This window comes from Oreochromis aureus, linkage group 18 (genome assembly GCF_013358895.1).
Source record: "Oreochromis aureus strain Israel breed Guangdong linkage group 18, ZZ_aureus, whole genome shotgun sequence".
NCBI classification, from domain to species: domain Eukaryota; kingdom Metazoa; phylum Chordata; class Actinopteri; order Cichliformes; family Cichlidae; genus Oreochromis; species Oreochromis aureus.
Genome location: NC_052959.1, coordinates 15477857 through 15503075, shown reverse-complemented (window position 1 = coordinate 15503075; position 25219 = coordinate 15477857). Strand labels below are relative to the sequence as shown.

Sequence of the window (25219 nt, the reverse complement as noted above, 5' to 3'; positions counted from 1 at the left end):
GAGAGACGTTGTTTGTGCCACACAGTTGCTGACATTTACTGAAAAATTAAAACATTGTGCAACAGATAGGAGCTCTCTGTCTCTCTTCCTTCCCCTTTGTCGCTTTAATCCTTGCTTTTCTCCCAGGACAATGATGGAGGGATGACTACACAGCTGCCCAGCACCATCACGTCCTTTGTGCAAACTGGTCTGAGGCCAGGCGAAGAATATACAGTGAACCTGGTGGCGCTCCGGGACCAAGGTCGAAGCCAGCCAGTCACAGCTACTGTCACAACATGTATGTATTCTGCTTGGAAGCTGTAAATTAACAACAATTAGCTATGATATTATAACCACCAAAATTTGTATCTAATGTTAGGCTGCTGTGCGAAATGTGCATTAAAACAAAAGGCCGTTTTTTGCAAATTTCATAAATCCATGTTTTATTCATGACAGAACATAGAAAACATAGAAAATGTTTAAACTGAGTTATTTTACTATTTCATGAAAAAAAATTAGTTCTAAGTAGTACTAAAAAACAACTGGAGGAACGTTTTGCACATAATTCGGTTACCTGGCAACAGGTAAGTAACATGACTAGGACTAAAACGATCATCTTAAAAAGTAAAGATGGGCAGAGTTTCATTGCTCTGTAAAAACACTGCATCTACAAATCAGGGAATAACTTCAGAATAATGTGTGTTGTCATATGTCGTACGTGTATAATATCCTCAAAAGGTTCAGAGAATCTGGAGATATCAGTGTGCAAGGGACAAGACTGAAACTCAGTACTGTGCATGATCTTCAGACCCTCAGCCAGCATGGAAATCACAGCATGGGCTGAGGAATACTTTCAAATATCATTATATGTGAACACAGTTCACAATGCAATCAGCAGATGCAGGTTAAAGCTCTGCCATGCAAAGAAGAAGCCATATATGGTGATGATAATCTTCTCTGAGCTGAAGCTCATTTAAAATAGACTGAGGCAAAGTGGAAAATTGTTTTGTGGTTAAAATTTGAAATTCTTTTTGAGAATCGTGGACGCCAGATTCTCTGGACTAAAGAGGGACTAAAAATGACTAGGTTGTCATCAGTCCTCAGTTTAAAGCCTGCGTCTTTGATGGTATGGCATTGCATTAGTGCCTATATCACTGACAGCTTGCACATGTGGAAGCTCACCATGAATGCTGAAAGGTGTAAACAGGTTTTAAAGCAACATGTGCTCCCATCCAGATGACGTATTTTTCAGGGAAGGCCTTGCATATTTCAGCAAGACAATGCTAAACTACAAGCTGCAGCTATTACAACAGAATGGCTTCATAGTAGAAAAGTTTCTCCAGAGTATTTTTCTGTTTCTGGTAGAGTATTTTAAATCTGTTGTTACAAACCTGGGTTTTAAGATGGACAGTGATTTTAAATTGACAGTCAAATTAGGGCTACTGTCAAAATCCAGTTTTTTTCATTTAAAATTTAAAGATCTTGATTATGCAAAGATAAGACCTATTTTATCCAGGCCGCATCTTGAAACGGTAATCCATGCTTTTATTTCATGTCGTCTAGATTACTGTAATGCTCTGTATTGTGGAGTTAGTCAGCATCTTCTCTCTCTCGTCTGCAGCTGGTCCAGAATTCTGCTGCACAACTTTTAACCAAAACTCGTAAAAGAGAGCACATAACTCCTCCTGGCTTCACTCCATTGGCTGCCTGTATATCATAGAGTTCATTTTAAAATCCTCATGTTTGTTTTAAATGTTTAAACGGTCTTGCCCCAACTTACCTCTCTGAGCTTCTGCATCCTTACTCACCCCCAGGTCTCTCAGGTCAGCTGACAAGCTGCTCCTGGAGGTACCCAGGTCAGAAGAGGAAGCTCAGAGGGACAGGGCCTTCTGTATTGCTGCTCTAATCTGTGGAACAATCTGCCCCAGCACATTAGAGAGGCCCCTTCACTGTCCACTTTTAAAACACATCTTAAAACCCATTTTTACTCCTTGGCATATGACACAGTCTGACCCGATTTTATTGTTTTTATTGTTTTGATCTAATGTGCTGATTTTATTGTTTTAAATGTAATTCTCATCATCATTTTTTATACTATTTTATTATTGTATAGCGGAAGCGAATGGATGGATGGATGGATGGATGGATGGATGGATGGATTTTTATATATATATTTTATTTATTTTTATATTATTATTTTTCTTATTTTTTAACATGTTCAATGTATCACTTTGGCATGTCAAGTGTACAGCACTTTGTGTTCAGCTGGGGGCTGATCTGAAAGTGCTATATAAATAAATTGCTTGCTTGCTTGCTCCAAGTTTAAACACATAAAAACATGAAAAATAAAACAAAGAAGACCCACAACTGTTGAGTGAATCGTACAGCAGACAAAAGTGGGACAAGCAGCTGGTCTTCAAATTGAAAATGAGCCAATATTTTTCATAAAATAGTAAAATTTAAAGATCTTATATATTTGATTATGAATATTAGAAGAGATTCTGCTATTTATGAACATTTTACACAGCGTCCCACCTTTTTTGGAATTGGGATTATAAAATCTGACGCTGATCAACCATAAATTCTTTCAGTCATCCTTTTCAGAATCTGCTTACCATGTTAGGGAATGTTGTCACACTTTTTTTTACCCTTTTAAGCTAAATCAGTTTTTATCCTCGGTAAACTGGGAACGTGATTAGGCCAAAAAATAAGTTCAGTCTGATGATTTTGGGGGTTTTGTTTTGTTTATTTTGCTTAATCCCTGTAATTGTAAAGTGAAAAAAAAGTAACAGTTTAGCATATTTTGTGCTAAACCTAAATATTTAATCAAATTGCATAAATGTTTACAAGCAGTTTTCTGTTAATCAGTTAATTAGCTAATCACTTCAACATAAACCGTAGCACAGCTTTCCCTGCACTCTCCCGTCTCACTGTACGCTCAGCAAAGCAGCGAGTGTCACCTTGACGTATTTGCTCTGCAAACCATTTAGGCCCCTGACGTAAACCTCACTGAAGTATTGCCCCCCCCCACTCCTCACACATGCGACACTACTTAGACAGCTGTAATAGATCCAATTCAAATCTCCTCCATAACAATTCAGCCTCTGATATGCACAGTCAAAACACCATCAATTTCCTGTCAAGTCTTTGTTCATTTCTTGGGTTGTAATTAAGTATCGATTAATAATTCATGGCACCCGCTCATTATTTTTTTACAGCAGCCCACTCTATGACACCGTATTGGATAAAGAAAGAGGAAAAGACAAATTTGAAGTAACTAAATAATTTATAGCAACGATTTATCCTTCCTCCGAGACAGCGTAGCGCCATGAGGAGTCAGAGGAAAGCCAGAGAGTGAGCGCAGCTGATGTTTGGGAACTGGTTCTCAGCAACTGTCTTCCTCGGGATGCTTTCTAGGACGAGACCCTTGGGGCCAATTTCTGATACATCAAGATTCAGGCCGGACCTGCAATATGTCAGGCCTTAGTCTGAGACTTATTTAGACCTCAGAAAACTAAAAAGAAGAGAAAAAAAAAGATTTGAAGGAAAAGAAAACTGGCTCTACATCACCCAGTATGTGAGATCTGCCTTTCACCTGAGTTCCCACAGGGTCGAGCAGCGGAAAATAATTATGGTTTTACAGCACAGCATGGTGCTTTCAATTAAAAAATATGTATACTGAACTATCCATTGTGGAGTTTTCTGTTGGTCAGTACCTCAACATTTAAAAATTTCACGCATTTTTCAAACGGAACCAAAAAGCTGATTACTTCAAATTAAGTGGCACGAACTGTGCGGGAATGCCATTTCATTTTAAGCTCCGAGCTTCTTTTAACGGCAGCAAATTTATCCAAAAAAGTTTCAATTTGAGATCAAACGCTCCTACATTTTCCCAGACAATATGTTAAACGCAGCAGATGTTAAACCGTAGCTTCTGCGGAAAGAAGTAATTAACAGGTTAATGAAATAAAGCGCTAATTATCACATTCTCTAACACCCCATTACCTTGACAAAATGTCTGTGTATTGGCATAGATGCTGTAACAAGTGCAGAGAAAATGTTTAGTGAATCCCTCCTCTGTCAGACATTTGTGTTTTCCCTTGATGTATTTTGAGCTCTGCACACTTGATAAGTGTTGTTTTCTAGCAATCAGCATGGAAATACTTCAATCACGGCTTATGTTTTAACACCTCGTGCGGATAAATCCTACTGTCTCAGCGTGTGTCAGGTCTGATATGTTTTTCGCAACTGGCTGTCAGAACGGCTTTCACTGATATCCAATCCACATCCAGCGCTCCAGAAACTTTGGAGTGACTGTGAACATCAACTTTCATGCCTACTCTACTCTTGCATTGTAGTTTCCCAGTGAATAATGACTCTATCCAAACCAAATATATATATATATATATATATATATGAGAAATTTAATTTACTTATTATTTGGGTATGTTTTATGCAGTCAACCTTTTTGTTTGTTTGTTTTTTTTTTTCCAGTTTTCAAACTTTATTTAATTCAGCCCAAAATCTCCTCCTGTGGCTCGGATGAGGAGGAAAATAAGCATGAAATGAAACAAAGACCTTAAATTCAAGGCGATGACACTACATCCTCTTGGGATTAGATTACATTTTAGGGGTTCAGCTCATCTGGATTCAAATGACAGATTAAATGTTATTCAGTAAATAATCTGTTCAAATGTTTACCATTGAAAGTTTCTTTCTGGGGGTGTGACTCCAACTGGTCTAAACTGTAGATTCTCTATATTATTACTTTATGTATTCAGGCAATGGTGAAGCCCCATTTTGAAGCCTTTTTTTAAAACTACAGAAGTATAATCAGCTGCTCAACAAGCCATATTATTTTAATTACATTTAAAATGCCCCGAAAAGCACCAACACCGGTTGAGTGGTCAAGTTAAGTGACTTGAATTCGCACACAGCTCGCAGCACCAATCAGTCAAAGCAGCCATGCCTCTAATAATAAATTCCTCTTAGCCTTAAGGCGTTTTAGATTCTTAAGCCATAAAGAAAGTCACCTCTCGTACATTTGTCACGAAAGAAAAAATTATCTATCCAAAACCAGACAGTTGTTTCTCCAGACTATTTTTATCTCTATTAATGTGGGAGTGTGTGGGGATTGATTTGCTTTGGGGCCATCCTCAAGTGACCATTTACTTCTGCATTGCCTTATTTTATTTTATTTTATTGCCCAGAAGGTGCCACTTCTTCAAACTATAAATCCTAATAAGAACCGCAAGAAAAAAAAGCTTGATTTTGTAATTGTTCTTGTAATCGTATATTCTAATAACCCACGATAGTGGATTTATGAGATTCATGAACTATAATCATATAAATTAAAATGAAAAAAAGGCTTGAAATAGTTGACTTTGCATATAATGAATGGAGAATTGGCTGCATGAAAGTTTACTTTTTTAAACTATGATAAAACACAAGTGCGTTGTGAAAAATGTATGAATCATAACTTGTAATAGTAATTGTCAAGCAATAGTTTGGCATTAAATAGTAACACCCAGCCTGGTCAACATGTACTTCTTCAAGTTTGGAAAGGTTAACAAAGAAACGGCGCCCTGGTGACTGTGCTTTGTTTGTAACAACATCACCGAAGGACCTTATAATTAGATATTTTCTTTGTTTTGCAGTGATCGATGGTCCCACTCAGCTGATTGTGCGCGACGTGTCGGACACAGTGGCATTTGTGGAGTGGACGCCACCGAGGGCAAAGATTGATCAGATTGTGTTGCGTTATGGCCTCGTGGGAGGAGAAGGGCCACGGACCACCTTCCGCCTCCAGCCCACACTTAGCCAGTACTCTCTGCAGGTGTGTGTGCGCTTTGAAATGAGACTTGGCTAGAGTCATTATAGGTCACAAGTATAGTATTACCAGTATATCTGTGTGTGTGTGTGTGTGTGTGTGTGTGTGTGTGTGTGTGTGTGTGTGTGTGTTGTACTTGCCATGCTTGTTAAACGATCTAATCTCACAGTCTGTCTGCCTTCTGTGTCTGGAGATAAAACAAATAGAAAACAAATACATAAAAAAACATAATGCAAAGAGATTATACACAGACTAAACGGCCTCTGTTGTTTTGTTTTTTTCCCCTCCACAGGTCCTGCGTCCTGGCTCGCGTTATGAGGTGACAGTGAGCGGCGTGAGAAGAGGAAACGAGAGCGGATCCATTTCCACTGAATTTACTACCGGTGAGGTCTGACAGCAAGCAGATGTGGTGATACTGGTGTGTGTGATCCTGCGTCTGCCTCTGAGAGTAGAACAGTAATGACATATGGCCTAATATACGCCACACTGTTTATCTGTATTGGAGGGAGTAGTAAACATCTGTTCAGGGGAATGTTTTCGCTCCTGAAGTTTGTGCTGAAGAAAGTACTTATTTATGGAAACACTATGCTGATTTGTTTTTCCATGCTGATGCCATATTTACACATTAAATATCCATTTGTGGTTGATACTTAAACTCTACAGAAAACTGAAGAGGATACACCTTATAAAAATACACAGAGAGATGTGTTTGATGAACATGAAGAGCTAAATATGGCTAACTGATAATGTAATGTGACCTGTGTTTGTTGTTTGCTTGTTCACAATCTCTGAGAATGGGTCTCAGTGTCCCCAACATTGTCAGCTTTATCGTTTTTCTCAGAGATCGATGCCCCCAAGAACTTGCGTCTCGTGTCCAAGACCTCTACCACGCTCGAGCTCGAATGGGATAACAGTGAAGCAGAGGTAGGAAGTCTTTTGACATTTTTTAACTGCGCGTATTCTGGTATAGTGAAGCATAGCCAGTTTGACTTGGTCCTCATGATTGCATAATTACCAAAAGTTTGCAGGTAATATGAAGCCATCAGTAATGAAAAGTGTATTGGAGCCTGGCTAATATATGGCTAATATGAGGTATTTGCCAGTATATTAGTGGCTGCATTTATAATTGCCAATGACTATAAAAAATAGTTATAAAAAAGTAAAGAAGAGAAGAAGAAACACCATTCAGCCATGTTATGAGTGCTTATGTTGCTATGTTTGTCCACCAGAGGGCACTCTGCACACTCCCTGTTGGCAACAAAACACAACAACCAAGTAGAGTCGGACAGAACATAAACCAATAATTTTGATAAGTTTATTTTTAAACTGCATTACCATATTTTCTTAGTAAGGACTAATAAACAACTACACATAATAAATGTTAGGAAAATCTATTTATGTCTGAAAGAAAACATTTGTCAGACCAAATATCGGTGTTGGTCGTAAACAGCGTAAAAGCATATGTTGTTTCTTATTTTGGCTTCCATACGCTTACAAAAGTGCATCTGATGCTGTATTAATTATATCATCATTAGACTTAATAGGTAACACATGACAAATATATAGAATTATACACAGTGTAATGCATTAAATCACCAAGCATAAGCTAAAGTTATCTAATAATAAAAATATTAATCATAATAAACATTATTTGTAAAAATGCGCAAAACCAGTGTTACAAACTACTAGAAACACAGAAAAAAAATGAACAAACTAGATGGAAATTTTCAAAACAATTTATATATCAAGTTTGATATGCAGGATATCAGAAGAGGAATAAAACACAGTATGATTCCACCTTAAGGAATAACTTAAAATCAACATAAAACTTTAGAAGTTATAATATAAGATGGAGTTAAGCTAAGAGTGTCAGACAATATAAAATCCATGCTAAAATTTCCCCCAAAATTGTTTAGCAGTCATTTAAAAGAAGATACTGAAGAGGCCAGATTTCCTCAGGCAGTTCATACCACAACAAAAGGAACCCCAACAGCAAACGCTCGATTGCCTTTTGTTTTTAAGCGTGAGGTGGGAGCAGTTATCAGGTTTTGCCTGAGGATCTGAGGCTGCACACTGGTTGGTAGATATGATTGGTATAAATTCAGGGGCCAGGCCATGAAGGGCTTTAAAAGTAATGAGTAAAATCTTCAAATCAATTCTAAAAGTCATGGGCAGGCAGTGTCGAGTCATTAAGACCAGCGTAATATGTTTAGTTTTCTTGGTTCTTGTAAGAGGTCTTGCTGCTGCATATTTATGCTTTCTGATTGATGCCTGATAAAAGACCATTATAATAATCTAACCGAGAGAACATAAAAGCATGAACGACAGTCTGAGTGCCACTAAAGCTCAGGATTGATCGGATCCTCGCAACATTCCTTAGGTGGACTGGGCGACCTGAGTAATGAGAGAGTTTACAACATAGAAGTGCTGCATCCATCCTGATGATAAGAACTTAATGTTATATAAAGAGGGTGGAGAAATTAAAGTAATAAACTCATACATTGAGATCTGGTGTCTGTGGGCGAGATTGTGCTGATGTGGGTTCAAGTGTAAATCAATACAAAATTGTTCGGAGCAATCATCTTTATGCCTTTATCCTCTGACGAAACTTGGAGGTGATCTCTTCCTGGGTTACGATCCACAGGGCAGAGGGTTCACTGGATGATTTAACAAGTATGACAATCAAGTGAATCGTACTATGGGAGTCCCGTCTAATAATCTCCATCACCATCATCAAACACCAAATGAGGGAAGATCTTTTGGGCGAATGCTGTCAAGTCAAATCAAGTTATTTATAAGCACATTTAAAAACAACAAGCACTGACCAAAGTGCTGTACAGCTGAAAGATTAAACAGCAGAGGCCGTAAAACAGTAAGTGTTAAGACTCAGTCAGGTTTAGTGGCAGGGACATCTGGTCAGCTGACCTTAATGATCTATTGGGAGTGTGCATTGTTGAAAGATCAGGAAGGTAAGGCGTCGCTAACTCATTCAGTGACTTAAAAACAATCAAATATTAAACTCAAAACGCACTGAGAGCCAGTGTGGTGCACCAAAAGACCTTAGCCAATCAATACCAAGGTACTTGAAGCAGTTTTGGTGGCATGTGATGGCCTAACACCTACCAAAGATGCTTCATTATGGCTTACCTTTAATTTGTCACTGAATGTGTAATACCGTGCAAGCTGCTATTTTATTTCACTGCATTAAATAAGTGTAGTGGACCATCCTGAAATGCATTAAAGCTTCTGCCGGCTCTCATACTGCAGGTACATCTTATATCAGTGAGCCTGCTGCATGTTTACCTTGCCCTTTTTATAAAAAACAACTAATTTCTTCTTAATCCCTCTGACATTATGACTCCTCTTAAATTGTTTCAATAAAGCAGCTTTTTTATTCCTTCTACTTTTTCTTTTTTTTGCCCTTCTTGGACACGTTATCATCACACACAGACGGGTCTGCCTTTCGCTGCCTTGGAAAATGCCAGTTAGAGTGCTGGAGCAAGCGCTTCACTCGGTGCAAATGGTCACTGAATGTTTTGCTGTGAATGAAAATGTGATAAATTGCGTTTTACTCAGCTGTCACAATGATATTTCCAGGGCTCGCTAACCACACATTCAGACTTATAAAGACAGTCTGTCTCGATGCCGGCAAATTTATTCATCCTTCTGATTCTGCACTGCAGTGTTGACAAAGAGCCAAACATCACACTGTGCCGAGACAAAATAAACCAAACAATGCACAGTAAAAAAAACCCAACACCGTTTTGACTGTTTGTGTAAGTCTTGCGTAGCGAGAGCATTCTTTTTCAGGCATTACCTTCTCTTTAATGTTGTAAATATTTTTGTGTTTAAATGTAGGTGGAGAGTTACCAGGTGGTTTATAGCACATTAGCAGGAGATCAGTATGACAAAGTCATCGTACCGCGCAATGAGGGAGCCACTACTAAGACTACTCTCACAGGTAAGTGAGGAATAATCTCTTTTTTGCGTTTTTTTTCTTGAATTATTTATCCTCGACATTTGTAGAGTTCCTATTTTCCTTTTTTTTTTGCTTTTTCCTGATGCTTTCAGTATCATCACAATGCATCTAATATGTACCAACGAAGCTGGAAGTGTCTGTGTTTTACATGGCAAGATTATCTCCGGAGCTAACACTTGGCTGACGGCCCACTGATTGTATCTGTAGAAACGCTTGTTGTCCTGCGGGCGTATTGAAAGGCTGTCAGAAAGATGGGGTCAGCTGGGATGTTTTTTTCTGAAAGGCCAGAGTGCTGGAAAGGGCACGGCCTGCATAAGAATAGAAGCAAAAGGTCCCCGTGTTATTCTGTTCGCTCGTTGCCATCGATGCTCTCCCTCACTCTCATCCATTCTCTGTCACTCTCATTTTCCCTCTCCCCCTGCTCTCCTCTGCTAATAATCTCTGTCGTCCGCCCCCTTATTTTTCAGTCCTCATCTCTTCATCTCTATTTCTGTAGCTCGAGATCCTCTCTGTGGATGCACTCAACCGATTTGAAACTGATCGGTTGTGCGGTTGATTTAAAAAAAAGAAATTTCTTCAGAAATCACAACGATGCTACATGTAAATTTGCTGAGATCTCATCACCGGTGTCGAGCTAATTGGGGCTGTCATGAAAAAAACTCAGTGTAATTGACATGTACTTTGCATGAGGACAAGAACATGAAGCACTCTCTGTGATTATTATTATTGTTTTGTTCCTGCTACGTTATGTGTTAAATTAGGTCTTGCTTCTCTGTCTCTCTTTGTATCTCAGACCTGCTTCCAGGCACAGAGTACGGCATTGGCATTTCTGCCATGAAAGGTAGCAACCAGAGCACACCAGCCACAATGAACGCCAGGACGAGTGAGTGAATTATGCTTTGTGCTCTACTGTAAAAAGCCAGTGAGTCACTCGCGCATGTACAACACAGAAATCACAGCGAGAAATCGCAGCATCACAGCAGGCTCGTGGGCCCATTTGTTATTATACGTGTAATTCTCAGTTCAAGCTGTGGGTCGGCGCGCCCATTCCAACTACTAAAAGCCATTTTAGAAAATTAAGCAAAATATGTTTTGCCATGACTTGTACTCTTCTCGAGAAGTGTTTGGCGTTGTCAGCTTGGGTCAAAGTTCCCATTACAACATTTTAAAGCTCTTATAATACATACTTTTTTTTTGCTAATGGCCCTCTCGTTACCTCCATACTTGATCCTTTATTTGAATATTTATTGTGTTGTTGAGTTGTTTGGCTAAAAGGAGAAAAAAATGTAACCCTTTGCTTGAAAAGTGAGTGCGTGGAGGTGCCTCGCTAATCTTTCCCCTCATGTTCACCATCAAGCACATCTTTCATCCAGGTGCAGTTATTTTAATGGCTAAAGGTTTTCTGCACTTTATAAAAATTATGCTTCCATTTGTCTTACAAACAAGCTCGTTGTAACGCCTCTTTTTCCTGCACTCGTTTTGAACTTTTGAACATGCATCACATCTGTCGCATTTCTCTTAAAGAGCTTTAAGAAAGCTGTTTATGACGACAGCTTCATGGCAGCGCCGGTGTTACCTTAAGCCAGAGCTGCTAAAATAATCATTTCATTTAACACACGTTTACATCAAGTTTTTTTCAATGTCTTTTTGACCTCCTAAAAAGCCGTGAAACACCAAAGGTTCAGGCAAACAAGGCGGCAGATGATTAGCTGAGGATTAAACATTGATGATCCACTGGGTAAACTGGGTTACTCATTCTGCAGGGAAGAGAACGACTCACTTAAAAATACAAGAAATACAAAAAGATTAAAGCAGACAGTCAGATCATTGTGGTAATATGCAGGAAACCCATTGGAAACGCTGTAAATGTTTTATCAGTAATGGTCTGTCCTTTAATGTGAGAACTGCACAACAGATAGACAAGTAGACAAGAGTATAGCAGGAACTAAACATGAATTAAAGACATAGTAACCAGTAGCAGTAATTATGTTTCCACTGAAATCATGAAAGCAACATTTTTGTTCTTGTTTCTAACCATTTCGAGCTAGATTTACTAACCTAAATAAAAGTACTGTTGGTATTTACAAAAAATGCAATGACAAGGCTGTGAGATGTTTGCGACCACACCTGTTGCATATGCATTTCTGAGAGATCTTTTCTCAACAGGAGGATATTCAAGCGTGCAAACTGATAGCGCTTGATAGTGAAATTAATCTTTCTAAATCACCTGCAAAAACTAACCATACGTGTGAGCACTGTTTGGGGATTATGTCCATGTGCTGTTTTGCCTCGTTTAGTAAATCTGGCCCTAAATTTATTTGAAAATATTGTTAAAAATCCAGCACAATTTCATAGATCCCAGGCTAATGTTATGAGATGTCGTGCGTTGCCCAACTAACAATCCAAAATGCTCAAATGTAGAAAAAAACATGTCAAATCAAATGTGAATCAGTGAATATTTCCATGAACTCTTATTTTGTTTTATGCAAATGCACACGAGCACGTACTGTAGGTGACCCAACACATTAGTATTCTCCCAAGTGACAGCAGGTGGTGACGGGCGAAGATGCTGCAAAGACAGTTGAGAAGACGACTGAGAACAAGTAAACATTAATATAAATACTCGTGAATTTGAAGGAGGATTAAGAGGAAGGTCTCTGAAAGGTCGTGTATTTTTTCGATGTACACCCACTCAGATGTATCTTTCAGGGTGAGAGTGTTACATGAATCTGGGCTGGAGTTTTGAGTTTAATTTTGAATGTTGCTTTCCTTGTTTTAGCTCTGGATGTACCTATGAATCTGACTGTGACGGCTTCTACGGACAACACCATCACTCTGAATTGGGGCATAGTCCAGGGCCCCATTGACCACTACAAGGTCACCTACACATCAGCCTCCGGCGTCACTAATGAGGTAAAGAACACCGAAACGATAACCGTAGCACAGTTACTGTAAATGTATATGTCCGATCTGGACCTTGTTTAACTCATCTTCCCTGTTCTAGCTGACGGTGCCTAAAGACATCAACACCACCACTTTGAAGGACCTGGAGCCTGGGACCGAGTACACCATCACTGTAGCAGCAAGAAGAGGAAGACAGCAGAGCACTGCGGCTACCATAGACGCCTTCACAGGTAGGGAGCGTAGTCTAATTTCATATAGTGAAGGACTAACTTTAAAGGTTTCACTGAAGATTAGCAGAGACGTGCATACAGATAACATAATGATGAGATCATTTCCTCAACAAACAATCTCCCTTTGTGTTTTCCATTGCAACAGCTTCAACTAAACGTTCCTAAACAGCACTCATTTAATCCGTTCAGATTTCATAAAGAGCTCAAATAAATTCACTCACGAGCGTCTCTGCACAGACAAAGACATGAAAGCTCAGCCCATTACTACAGAAAGCTGGAGAACACTTCTAAAGACGGTATAGTGTGTAATGAAGTTGAATGATGGATATAATGAACTAAAGTGTGACATCAGGTGAGGGGAGTCCCGCTTAAAGAAAATGGAGGACCGTGAAAGACTTCGAAGGAGCAATTAGCAGAGGCAAATTATTCCAGCCCGCTAATGAGCTTGTTACAAGCGCTCCTAATTGCACCTCTCTTTTGCATCTCAATGTATTTGTGTTTCTGTTTCTTCTTACTCCGGTTCGTACCACATTCCCTTTTGCCGTCACGCTCTGTGCTGTCTGCTCGCCCTGTTTTTCAGCTTGATGTTGCTCCTTTCTTTTCAATCACTTCGTTTTCCTCTAAACTCGCATCTATCCACCCAACTATATGTCGGACCGCCTGTCAGTCTTCTCCACTCTGGTAGTTCTTTGTTTTTTTTTCTTTTTCCGAAAGCTTGACGTGAGTTTCAGTTGCACAAAGGCCGGTTTCAGAGATGATGGACATGCAATCACCTGCCATCATTCCTTTCTTTACCAGTGTCATTATCATCATCTCTTTTTCTTTATTGCTGCGGCCATCGTGGCAGTTGTCACCGCCGCAGCGTCATAATCATGTCATCCTACTTCTAATCTTTTTGTTATCTCGCACTCCTTTGGTAACACCACTTTAACTGTCTGGAGAGACGTGAAGGAAAACCATGATATGGTCATCTTCTCATCCACTATTCACTTATTGATCAAGAGAATCAGAGGACAAACCATTCTCAAATGCCTTCACCTGTCATCTTCTGCAATCCAAAACATGGATTACGTATTCTGGGTCCGTCTTATTGGCTAGACTTTTTCCTTTGTCATCTGTCCTGCCTTCACTCATGGACCGACACTGCATCAAATTAAAGTGATGCATTCATTTGCATGTTTCCAGCATTTATGCCTTCAGAGTTTTATAATACACGATCTGCACATCAGTAAGAGTTACCATAGAGATAAAACATGGACGTATCTTCTGGGTCCGAAAAAATGAAGCTAATGCGGACCTGCACTTTGTCTGAAGGCCACCAGATGGCGATAGCTGCAGTAGCTGTGTATATTGGAAACCAGCTTTCTCTCTTGACCTCTGTAAACCCTTGTAAACACTGATGAGTTTATGCGCTCAGTCACTTGTTTTAGGTCATATTTATTTATGACTATTTCAAAAATCTTGCTCATTCTGCGTTTCAAAATAGAGGATTACCTGTGGTATGAAACAGCTTAAGAGTCAATCACAAGTCAATAGCCAATGAGTGGGCAGTTTCACAGTCAGAACCACCTCTCTTGTGGTTTTTACAAATGAGGCAGTGACCATCTCGAGACTTTTAAACAGGACAAACCACTGGGCACGTCACGGTAGCTATGTTCATATTTATGAAGTGTAGTAGTGAATTATGACAGATTATTAAGTGATTTAGTTTGTCACATTGGGATGTGATTTTTAATATAGGCCAACCTCCGAAGATGCTAAACCCCATATTTTTGCGTTTAATAGTATCTTTATATTCTAACCTTTTAACCAAAGTCCTTTCAGACTCATAGTGTAGTCAGTTTCCACAGACTGCTTGTCGCAAGATCCTCCATCCTCAGCTAGAGATAATATTAACTTTTCTTTTATTAACTATTAAGTTGACGTTTTTTCACAATCCATGACAAGGGTTTCTCTTTAAGGAAACCTAATTTTCTCTATAAAAAAGTTCCATTAATACCTACAAAGGTGAGTCACATTGTCATCTCACATCACCCACATTGCCTCTGTGTGGTCTTACTTGCTGTTAAACCATTAACTTGCTTATCACTGTCATCTTGATCAAAGACCTTCATCATGTCTGTGGAATTTTGCTTCACACAGACTCTCGACCCCTTTTGCATTTTTTTCATACTTAATCATTGCGTAGCCGCAATCTTCTCTTTTTTAAAGCTGCTCTGGAGACGCGTTTGGATCTTTTTCGTACCCCGTCTCTGCACCACTGTTGAGATCATGAACGCACACAGGCACTGGTATCGTGAGGTCTATGTGATACAGAATTTCTGCTGACTGCACATGGCAGTAATGCATACTGACAACTTGTGAAGAATAATAAAAGGCAGCGGCTCACCAAGAAGAATACAGATGCAGGCCGGTGTAAACAATGCAGGTTTCATATGATGATTGATTGCAAAGAAAACTCCACAGGATGCCTGTAATCCTGGCAGTTCAGGAAAGGAGAAGTCAGTGTTGCCACATTTCCCCTGCTTATACATCCACGCATGGCTAATTAAATTCAAGTCCTCTTGCATTTGTTGCTGTGTCAGCTGGTGCACTACTTCATATTCATTACATCATCTCCCGTCCAGGTCATACATTTTGACAACAGCATCTGCTACTATCATCCTTTTTCCATTTTCTTATTATGAACAGTCCCATCACATCTTCATCCTAACGGCGGGTAATCTCATTAGTTTCCCTTTTTATGACCAATTAATTCATTACTGCCACATGATTGTGGTTTTCTTTGACTCTCACCTTCCCCATCAAGATTACACCCAAGGCTAATTTTCTCAACTGTATTATAAACGATCTGTTACATCATCGAGGACGGCTTTCATCCATCACTTAACGGCTTGTCTGTCATCTCCATAATGACAGCAACTGCCTGTTTTTTTTCCCATTAACATTTCGTGCTCATAGCAGGATTTTTGCCTGTCCTTGAAAGCTCCTCGGTGACCTCTAAACCCCCTCGTTCCTCCAGGAATCAGACCTGTAACCCACCTCTACTTATCAGAGGTGACTTCAGACTCTGTGTCAGTGGCGTGGAGCGCCCCAGCACCGCCCGCTGAACTCTTCATTCTGAGCTACAGCTCTGCCGACGGGACCGACACCTCTAAGGTGACACTGCATGGCTCCAAGACGAGGTCACTGATCCAGGGGCTGCTGCCGTCCACTCATTACACCGTCAGTCTAATCACAATACAGGGGGACGTTGCGTCAGAGCCCATTACAGCTTCCCTCACTACAGGTGAGCTGCTTGAATGATGGAAAAAAAAGTTTGTAAGTGATGAATATAGAGACACATCAGCAGCAAAATAAAGGTTTGTGACTTTGTGGGGGTTCCATCCAAGTAGATATGCACACTTAGGGTCATAGTAATTTTGTTTGTCTATGTGTGGCAAGAGTGCATGCATTTTTCTGCAACTTCAACCCAATGATTGTGAAAAAACTTAAAATGTAAATAGAATGCAATCATTTGCAAAACCCATAAAGTCATATTAGAAAACACATGAAATGTTTTAACTGCGACATCCAGCAAAATGATGCTATTTTTATGACAAAGACGACCCAGGAGTGTTGAATCCTATTTCAGACCCAAGACTCCAGCAGCCAGTCTTCTCAACTCCCAGTCGTTTGTTGACTGCTGTTAAAAGAAAAGTTGATGTTACACAGCACATTGTCTCACTTAAAACATTTAATATGTTTTTTTATGTTCTTCTGTGAATCAAATATGGCTTTATGAGATTTACAAATCATTGTATTCTGTTGTTATTTACGTCCCAGTTCATTGGAAAGTGAAGAAAAAAGATGATCATCACAACTTCTTGAAGCTCAAAGTATCATTTTTAACTGGTTCTGTCTGGCCAACACTACAAAACCCCAAAGATGATAAATATTCTGAGTCTAGTATTATTCAAGACAATCTCACATCACAGAAGCTCTAAATTAGCAATGCTTTGTATGTGTGCATGTAAAATGACAGTGAGTACCCAGTATTTATTTATTTGTTTTTAGCTTGATCTACTTAACAATTAAGAAAGATCCATACTCTAATCACCTTAATCATATTTATAAATGAGGGATAAAATGTAAAAAAAGACAGGGGTGGGGAACAGGAAAGAAAGGATTTTGGGGGGAGCAAAATATTGAATTAACATGTATGAGGTAGCGTGTAAAAGGAAAGAGAAAGAAAATTAGTTTAAGAAATGGAAATACAAAGTGATTTTAAATTAAATATGTATTTGCAGAAATGCTTTTTTAGGCTTTCATTTGCGCAGCACCACAGCAGAATGACTTTTGTAATTAGAAACTGCCTTGGAGGCTTTTCTTTTTCATTTTTCTCCTTTTTTTCTGGTCAGATGTAGATGTAGAGATGCAGTGCCAAAAATAAAGGTTTTGCTCCTCTGTGCTATCACATGGTTGAGGTTTGCACAGTTAAAGCTAACCTCAAAACCCCCGATGTAACGTTGGAGGATATTTGAGAAAAAACAAGTGGCTAACAAGTGTCAGCCTAATGGAGTGAAGGCCGTGCAGTAGCAGAAAGGAACAGTCTGCTTGTTTTGTTTTTCCTGTGTATTCACCCATTTAAGTATATTCTTGTCTTCTTTTTTTTACATCTTAATTACAGTTTCTCTATCACTTCTCTCCATGTCTTATTAACCTATTTTACCTTCAGCGGCGCCACCGCGACCCCTCGTTAATTCGTGCAGTGTTTCTGTGTAATTTTTCTGCAGACTTTCTAAATTCCAGTTTAATTGGCAGATTATGAAAAGAAGCTCTCCCTCTCCCGTTTGATTGCGACTGTGCTATTTACATCTCAGAGAGAAGAGAGATAAATGAATGAGAAGAGGGTCAGTATTATAACCTGCTGGAGAGTTTGACAATGAGCTGGAAGAAAGAGGATCGCTCTCTTTCTTTGTAGCGTGGGGGACAAAAGGAAGAGGATGAAACGAGAAAATAATGGAGGGCTGGAGACAAATAGAGAAAATAGGAGAGCCAGCAGTAAACAATAGAGATGTTAACTTAGCATCGGTGGCAGAAACACCTGCACATGCCGGTTTCAAACACCACCTTGGCAGCTTGGAGCCCTCGCTTTCTCGCTTTACATTCACGCACACACAAGAGGCAGATTTTCAGGGGGTGAGATTGGATGGGGATCTTGAGACAGATGTACACTATTTCTTGCACCTGTCTTTACGCTGTGGTCATTTTAGTGCCCTGCTTTGATCTCGCGTGTTTGAACGTGAGCATTGATGGGGGGCTGCTTGTTGCCTTGAATCACTTGCTACACTTGGACCATAAAGTTTTACTTTATGGTCCAGCTCCGCTTTTGCTGACATAATGCAAATGTTGTTGTAATCTTCTTGGAGGATGTAGCAGTGACTAGCTGCATATCTCTGACAGCACCCACCCCCCTTTATAAGAGAATACATTTTTACAGACATTATTCTTTGGTTCCACATTTGCCAAAGCAAACGTAATTAGTAAAACATGCACGACTTGAATAAATGCAACTGTATTTCATGCGAGCAGACTTTAAATTAGTCCTCTTCCAAGAATTTGAAATTTCCTGCTTTCTGCGTGGGAATAATAGCCATAATTCTTCTCAAATCAGGGAAGAGAGAGTGTAGCAGTCATCTACAAGTGCTCTTACCCATCGCCCACAACAGGAGATGGAAGCGATCTCTTAATCTTGATCTGTGTTTTCTGTTCCATTCTCGTACGTTCTTATTTTTTTTCTTCACTGTCTAAATATCTTTCATTTTTTTTTCTCTAGGATCTGTCAGGGCTTTAATTGTTTGCTCAAATTGTTTTCACCGTAACCTTTTCCGTGGCAGCTCAATGGTCTGAGGAGACATATAAAACAGAATTTCGGCAGGGGAGGGGTCTCCTCTGTGTAAACCCTGCTCAGCCTCAACACTAACGGTTGTGTTTTTTTAGCTTGATGCTGCTCAGTTTCTCCTCGCTAATCTCTTGATGGTGTTTTGTTCGTAATAAAAACGTGCATTAAAAATTCACACAGTCTCGCAGACCCAAGGACAGCTCTGTTTATATGTAAATGTAATGAAGCGGAGATTAAATGTGGACAAAACAAGGGTTACTGAACTACTCGGGCCTTCAAGGGCAATCTTTCTTATAGATTTTCATGAAAATGACTGAATTAGCTTTGTAACCTTGCACATAACACGCTGGGGCTCATCTTTTTTTTTTTTTGAACCATTTGAACCGCATGACAGTGTTTTCTTTCTCATCACCCTTTTAGGGATGGACCCACCAAAAGAGATGATGGTGTCGGACGTCACCGAGGACGCCGTGACGATCTCTTGGATCAAACCGCTGGCTCCGTTTGAATACTATAAGCTGTCCTACCAGTCGGCCAGAGGTAGCGTGCACATAACTGCAAAACGTGATGTTATTCTTAAGTGCATTTGAATAACACGCTATTTATTATATTAGCATACACAGAGCACACTGCTGTTCCTTGTTACAGTTAAATGAGCATGGCATTTGCTGTAGGAGGCTCCCTCTGATGTAAGATACATTTTGTAGCAGAGCGCCGTGCCACACACCTAATTAATTATAACATTTTATCAGTGAAAGGTAATTGAATTTTTAATTAAAATTCCATATTTATTAAGTATTTTCTCTGTGATGCAAAAAAAAAAAAAAGAACAGCAGCTGGCTACGCTGCGTACCTTGTACGTGAAGAAGGAGATCAGTGTGACAGTTCTGGTGTTCAGGTGCTGGCCTCTCTCTCGTGTCCCCTGCAGGTCGAGTAGACAGCGTGATGATTGACAGCGATGTTACAAACTACACCCTGTCCAGTCTGTTTCCTGCCACAGAATATGAGATCAGTCTCAAAGCTGTCAGAGGGAGTCAGGAGAGCAATGTTGTCAGCACTTCCGTCTTCACAGGTAGGAGCTAACCACAGAATCATTAGGTCCATATTGTTGTGGAGGCCCTTCGAGACCGGGTTTACTCATGCAGGAAGAACGTTGAAGAGACTCCGATGTCTTACACAGAAACAGTTAGTGCAGGAAACTCAGCCAAGGAGAACAGAGTGTGGTAGCTCAGGTGGACACATGTAAAGGTATTTAAGTGTGCTGAGCTGTTCTCTACATAGTGCCCTCTCTTTATATAAAATGTTATTGCATTGCATGTTCATGGCTGGTCTTAAATAGCTGCAAGGTATTTCTTAGACACCTAAAATAAGAGCTGCTGTCTAAGTTCTACTATAATGTCTCAAGTAAGGCAACACTATGAGTGACTGGTAAGTGAGCAACCCCACCTCAGAGTGACACCACCTAAATTTCCCTCTGCAGAAAAATAAACTAATAAAAAGCTTCCACATTTTCGCAATAGTGAAAAACATACCTAACCATCCATTGTTATTCATATACACAATTGTTTTTCTCTTGTCAGCTTTTATGCATGTACTGTAGTTAGGTGCCTGTGCAAAGGATGATGTTACTAACCTTTAATGTTCTGGTAAGCCCATTGTTTCTCCAGCTAGGAGCAGCAGATACCCATACAGTCTTTATCCCGTCTTCTATGAAGATATGTTGGCTAACAGCAAACACATTGAGTATAGTTAGTTAAGTATAAAAGCAAAGCAAACTGAGCAGTGATGGACTGAAACAGGTTAAATTAAAGGTAGGCCACTAATGACCATGTTTATAGTCAATTTATCGACACCAGAGTTATCATAGTTTTGTATTTTCTAATTATTATTAATTTCTCTTTTTTAATTGAGACTTTTCTTTTTAACTCAGTTTGGTTTCAGTTTCCAGAGTGGATTTTCTAATTTCTTTTTAGTTTTTATTGTTTGAAAATATTGGGCTTTTATTAGATTCAGTGTTAAATTATTATTGTGTAGAGGGCGTAATGGATTTTTATTATAATAAGCTTTTCAAATGTTTAGTATTCGATTAACTATAATATTCTGATCTAGACATTGTTGTCCTTAATTAGTATTAAGAGAAACAATCACAGCTGCATTTCTGAAATCGAATTGTTTCCTTTTAAATTAAATTAAATGGGTCATTCAAACTCAGATAATCTTTAAAATAGTTTACGTTTAATTTTCTGAACATCACCTCGCAGGTTAGTGGTATTTTGTTCTCCTCTGAGGTCATAAAATCACAGTGCTGACGGTTCTCGAATAAAATAAGTCTTGCTGTGAGAGGGCAGCAGAAGGACAAATGTTTGCCATGTAAAATAAATGAAGAGTTCCTCCCCTGCTAGACTTACGGGTCAATTGCTCTGTCCACAGCTGTAGCAGCTGTGTTAAAAACGAGCAGCAGACTAAAATGCACACACAAGTATGCACACAATCCAAGGGTGAAGCTCATGTTGTAGACGGTGCAGTCTCTGCCGCTGCAACAGATGAAAGCGTCCACTCCGTGACCCAGTAATTGGTAACCTGCTCCCAGCTCCATCTCACTGTCTTGTATCTCTCTGGCTGCTCTCCTGCCTCCTATCTCTTTATCCTTTGACTCGCTTCAGTCTTTTAGCACTGTGATGTCTCTCTCTGTCTCGCCCATTCTGCCTCGATTTCCTCCTCCCCTCCTCCCTCTGTCTTCTCTGTCCTACCTCCCTCCTTTGTTGTGTCTTCAGAATTTAACGAAATCAAAGGTCTTGCTTTCAAAATTAGCACCAAATCATAAGTTAGGTAAAAATAAAACCTCGCCGTTGCACACACGTGTGACAATGAGATACCATTCTTCTCTGAAAAATAATTCCGCTAACCTGAGATTAACACACTCTCCCAGTGCTGTATTCAAAATGCTCGGTGTACGTGCGAGAGAGAAAGCGAAAGCCGAGGAGAGCGCAGAATTGGAGTGAGAACAGGCGAGTGGAAGGTGTGTTTGCATACCAATGAGACCTGATTCACCTGGAGCGGCGAGGTTCAAGAATCCAGTAAGAAAAACGAAGCTGAAAGAGACCCTTTCTCTTGCTTTCTCTTTCTCCTCCCTGCCTCCTCCTGTTCTTTATTATCAGCGCCTTCTTCCAACAATCCCAGCGTGCTTACAATGAGCAGAGACGGTGGGGCTGTAATAGCCTGAAAAGAACATAACTACAAAGTCAAGCTTGTTAGAAATGGTAAACAACATTTTCCTCACATCCAAGAATGCTCAACCAGGGACACTTTTACACTGCTTTCAACAACAATACATAAACAAGGGATTTGAAAGCGTAATCCAACACTGCTTGGCCAAGTATGTAACGACTTGGGTAACGCTGCAATTTCGACTTACTTCACATCCGTAATCAATTACTGTGCGAAGGGCTGAGAAAGCGGGGAGCCATATTTCATTTTGCAAGCGCAGCAGGTACTGCTAATCTAAGATGAATTTGGCGGGGGTGACACTAAATGGACTGTGTGAAGCCCTGTTTAAGGGCTAATGACGGTGCTCATTAGCAAAGTGTCAGGACCCCCAGTAAAGTATTACTCTTCCCAAAACTGAAGTTTGTCGAAAGACCATTAACATCCTCCCTGCCAGCTGCGTCAAGAGAAAACAGAGGAGGGGAATGCACTTGCATTTTTAATTGAAACGTGCTTAAAATAGTCCACACAATACCAAATAACACTTAATGAACATCAGAGATAACACATAAATTAACAGAAAAACAAAAGGCATAATGCCAGGCATGCAGAGGAAATGGTAAATACAAAAATGGAAAAAAGTCGACTAAAAAGTGTAATGAAAATAAAGGAAAGGAGAAGGGAAAATAGGTTTTTATTCTTTTTTTTTTCCATCAAAAGTGGATTAGGATCACCAAAAAAAGAAATGGCACAGAAATAGTTAACAGTCGGTAACTAGCTAACTGACTGTTACATGTTTATTTGCTAAGAAACAGTTCTCGAGTAGGGATTGCAATAATGTGCAGCTCCACAAAACAGAGAACTCACTTTATCAGCAGGACACTTACCGCTATGCTAATGTTATGATAATTATTATTTTCTGTGAATTTACATAATGATCCTTATCTTAAGGAAAACCAGTAATTAATCTTCACTTAATGATTGGGCGTAATGGCTGGTCTCACATTTTAAATGACTGTGTGAGTGAGCATTTTACCTACACTTGAAACACACTCAACATCCAACATCATCAGTCAGCCGGTATCCCTGCGGCTCTAAAACGCCACAGATTATATGCAGCAAAAACACCGTTTATGTGTCTAAATATTTGTGCGCCTCATGAGTATTAACGCGACACCACGAGCACGCATATACACGTCCAGCGTAGCTCCGAGGTTAATGTGTAGAGCATGCTACTTTCTTTTGCTTTGCCACAATAATGAGAGGGTGTGCAGAGATTTACTGGAGAGTAACATCACCCTTTGTGTCTTACTGGCTTTAATGGTCACAGTCGCAACACAACGCAGGCTGACCTCGTGACCAGGCGGCACAGCTGGAGTGTTTCTGAAACGTCCTACGTTGTGAATTACACACTAATAATGAGCTGAGAGGATATTTCCTGCGTGTAACAGCAAGCCGAGCGTCCTAAATAAAACGTATAACGTTAGCTTAGAACATCAAACCTCAATCATCTCCTCACCAGGACTGCTGCAGGTCTATCAGATATTGCTGTGTTTGTGTTGTTCCCACAGCACCATAATTAAGATATGAAAAATATGGTAATAGGAGAAGAAGAAACGGTTTCTAGCAACTGGTTTGCTTTGTGAATCTCTATATTTTTCACCCTAAATCATAGTAGTTTTGTTGCCTAAATCTAACCAAACAGTGGAAAAGAAATAAGCAGGTAAAAAGTAAAAAATGTTGGGAGAAAAATAAGTCTAAAAATAATATGTTGCCTTTCTTATCTCTTGGATGAGAGGTTTATCCTTGAGCCATTCAGCTACATCAGTATGGTCCCTTCTGAGGATATTTGGCATGGATATCAACTATCTGCTTATCCAGATATCATGGATGCAAAGAAAGTTCTGAAAAAATAGCCACTGTTCTCAAGGCTAAGTCAGAAGATGAGCCAATAAATCATCGTAATACGACACATACTGTACATAATAAATAAAAAGTTGTGATCAAATCATTTTCTGCAATCATGTAATGGCCTGCATTTATATTCCTACTGGGCCTTGACTTCCAGATCTGAGTGAAAGTATGACGTAGATAGCCTGAGCCTGTAATTCACCCATGCAATCAGTAGATGCAGTATGATGATTGAATTATCGCAGGTCTTGATGAAGGAGGATGACCTGTTTATTTTTTTCTATTTTGGCCATCTCTACTCTATCTCCATTGCCAATCTAATTGACTTGGCAAGGCTCCATTAAATTCACTTAAACCTTTTTGCAATTAAAGTAATGATTTTAATCAGGTTTGTTCATCTATCGCAGCGATAAGAAAGAGCACAATTCTTTTTTTTTTTATTATTCTGATGAGGGCAGGGCAACATTAATTACCTCATCTGGGCAGAGATTGGGATCACTCGCAGTGTTCTGTGTTCTCCTGCCACGCTCTCTGCCGTGCCAAAATAACATGCCTGAGGAGAAATTGGGGTTGAAGCACTGAGGTTAAAGGTATAATTAAATTCAAACTCAATTTTGGCATGTCCAGCAGTCTGAGAACAAAATTAGGGAGAGGGTGTGAAACAGGAGGCCCAAGAGAATATGAAACTTTCGCATCACGGTGACAAAAAAAGTCACCATTAATCAGCATTCCTGCAAAGTTTTCTTGTCTCTGCAATTCATATGAAAATATATCTCGTTGTTGTCGGTCTAATTAATAATTTAGGTGTGTCTCCAATTGAATTTCACACAGTGTTCAAAATACAAAGCTCTTTGCATATGAAGGGAAATATGACACAGCTTGTTAATTTGTGAACAATTCAGTGATAGAGTTATTTTCCATTAAAAGCGGTGATTGACAGTCAATTTTCCTTTTCTTTTATTTGCTCTGAGCTTACTGGGTGAGAAATCCAGTGACAGCCAGCAGCTAAGAGATACATGATATGAAGAACTTTGTTATGGGATACAATAAGTAGTGTAGCAGTTTCCTGGTTTAGCTATGCACAGTAATATAAAAAAGATCCTTAATTTCTCACATTTTACTAGGAAATCAGGAGTTTATGGAAACATATTAGCCAAGCTTTTTTTCACTTCTTTAAATAGACTTCAGGAATAGTTCTCCAGGCTTCTTGAAGGACATTGAAAACTCTTCTTTGAACATTGGCTGCCGTTTGTTCTGTTCTCTGTCAATCCACCATTGATTTTGTTCCATACTCTTCT

General features: G+C 39.5%; 1 protein-coding gene across 2 annotated transcripts in view; it reads left to right on the top strand.

The window, feature by feature from the left end:
• tnr (tenascin R (restrictin, janusin)) overlaps positions 1-25219 on the top strand; it is a 200296-nt gene that overhangs the window by 136914 nt on the left and 38163 nt on the right. Inside the window, exons 13-23 of one of the 2 annotated variants that reach the window (XM_039601635.1) lie at positions 127-277; positions 5637-5815; positions 6102-6192; positions 6651-6733; positions 9668-9770; positions 10582-10671; positions 12568-12701; positions 12793-12922; positions 15945-16211; positions 19227-19346; positions 19735-19878. In XM_039601635.1, the coding sequence (XP_039457569.1) occupies positions 127-277; positions 5637-5815; positions 6102-6192; positions 6651-6733; positions 9668-9770; positions 10582-10671; positions 12568-12701; positions 12793-12922; positions 15945-16211; positions 19227-19346; positions 19735-19878 (1492 nt within the window). Of the gene's footprint in view, positions 1-126; positions 278-5636; positions 5816-6101; positions 6193-6632; positions 6734-9667; positions 9771-10581; positions 10672-12567; positions 12702-12792; positions 12923-15944; positions 16212-19226; positions 19347-19734; positions 19879-25219 lie in introns of both variants that reach the window. The other variant, XM_039601636.1, reaches the window with a different exon arrangement.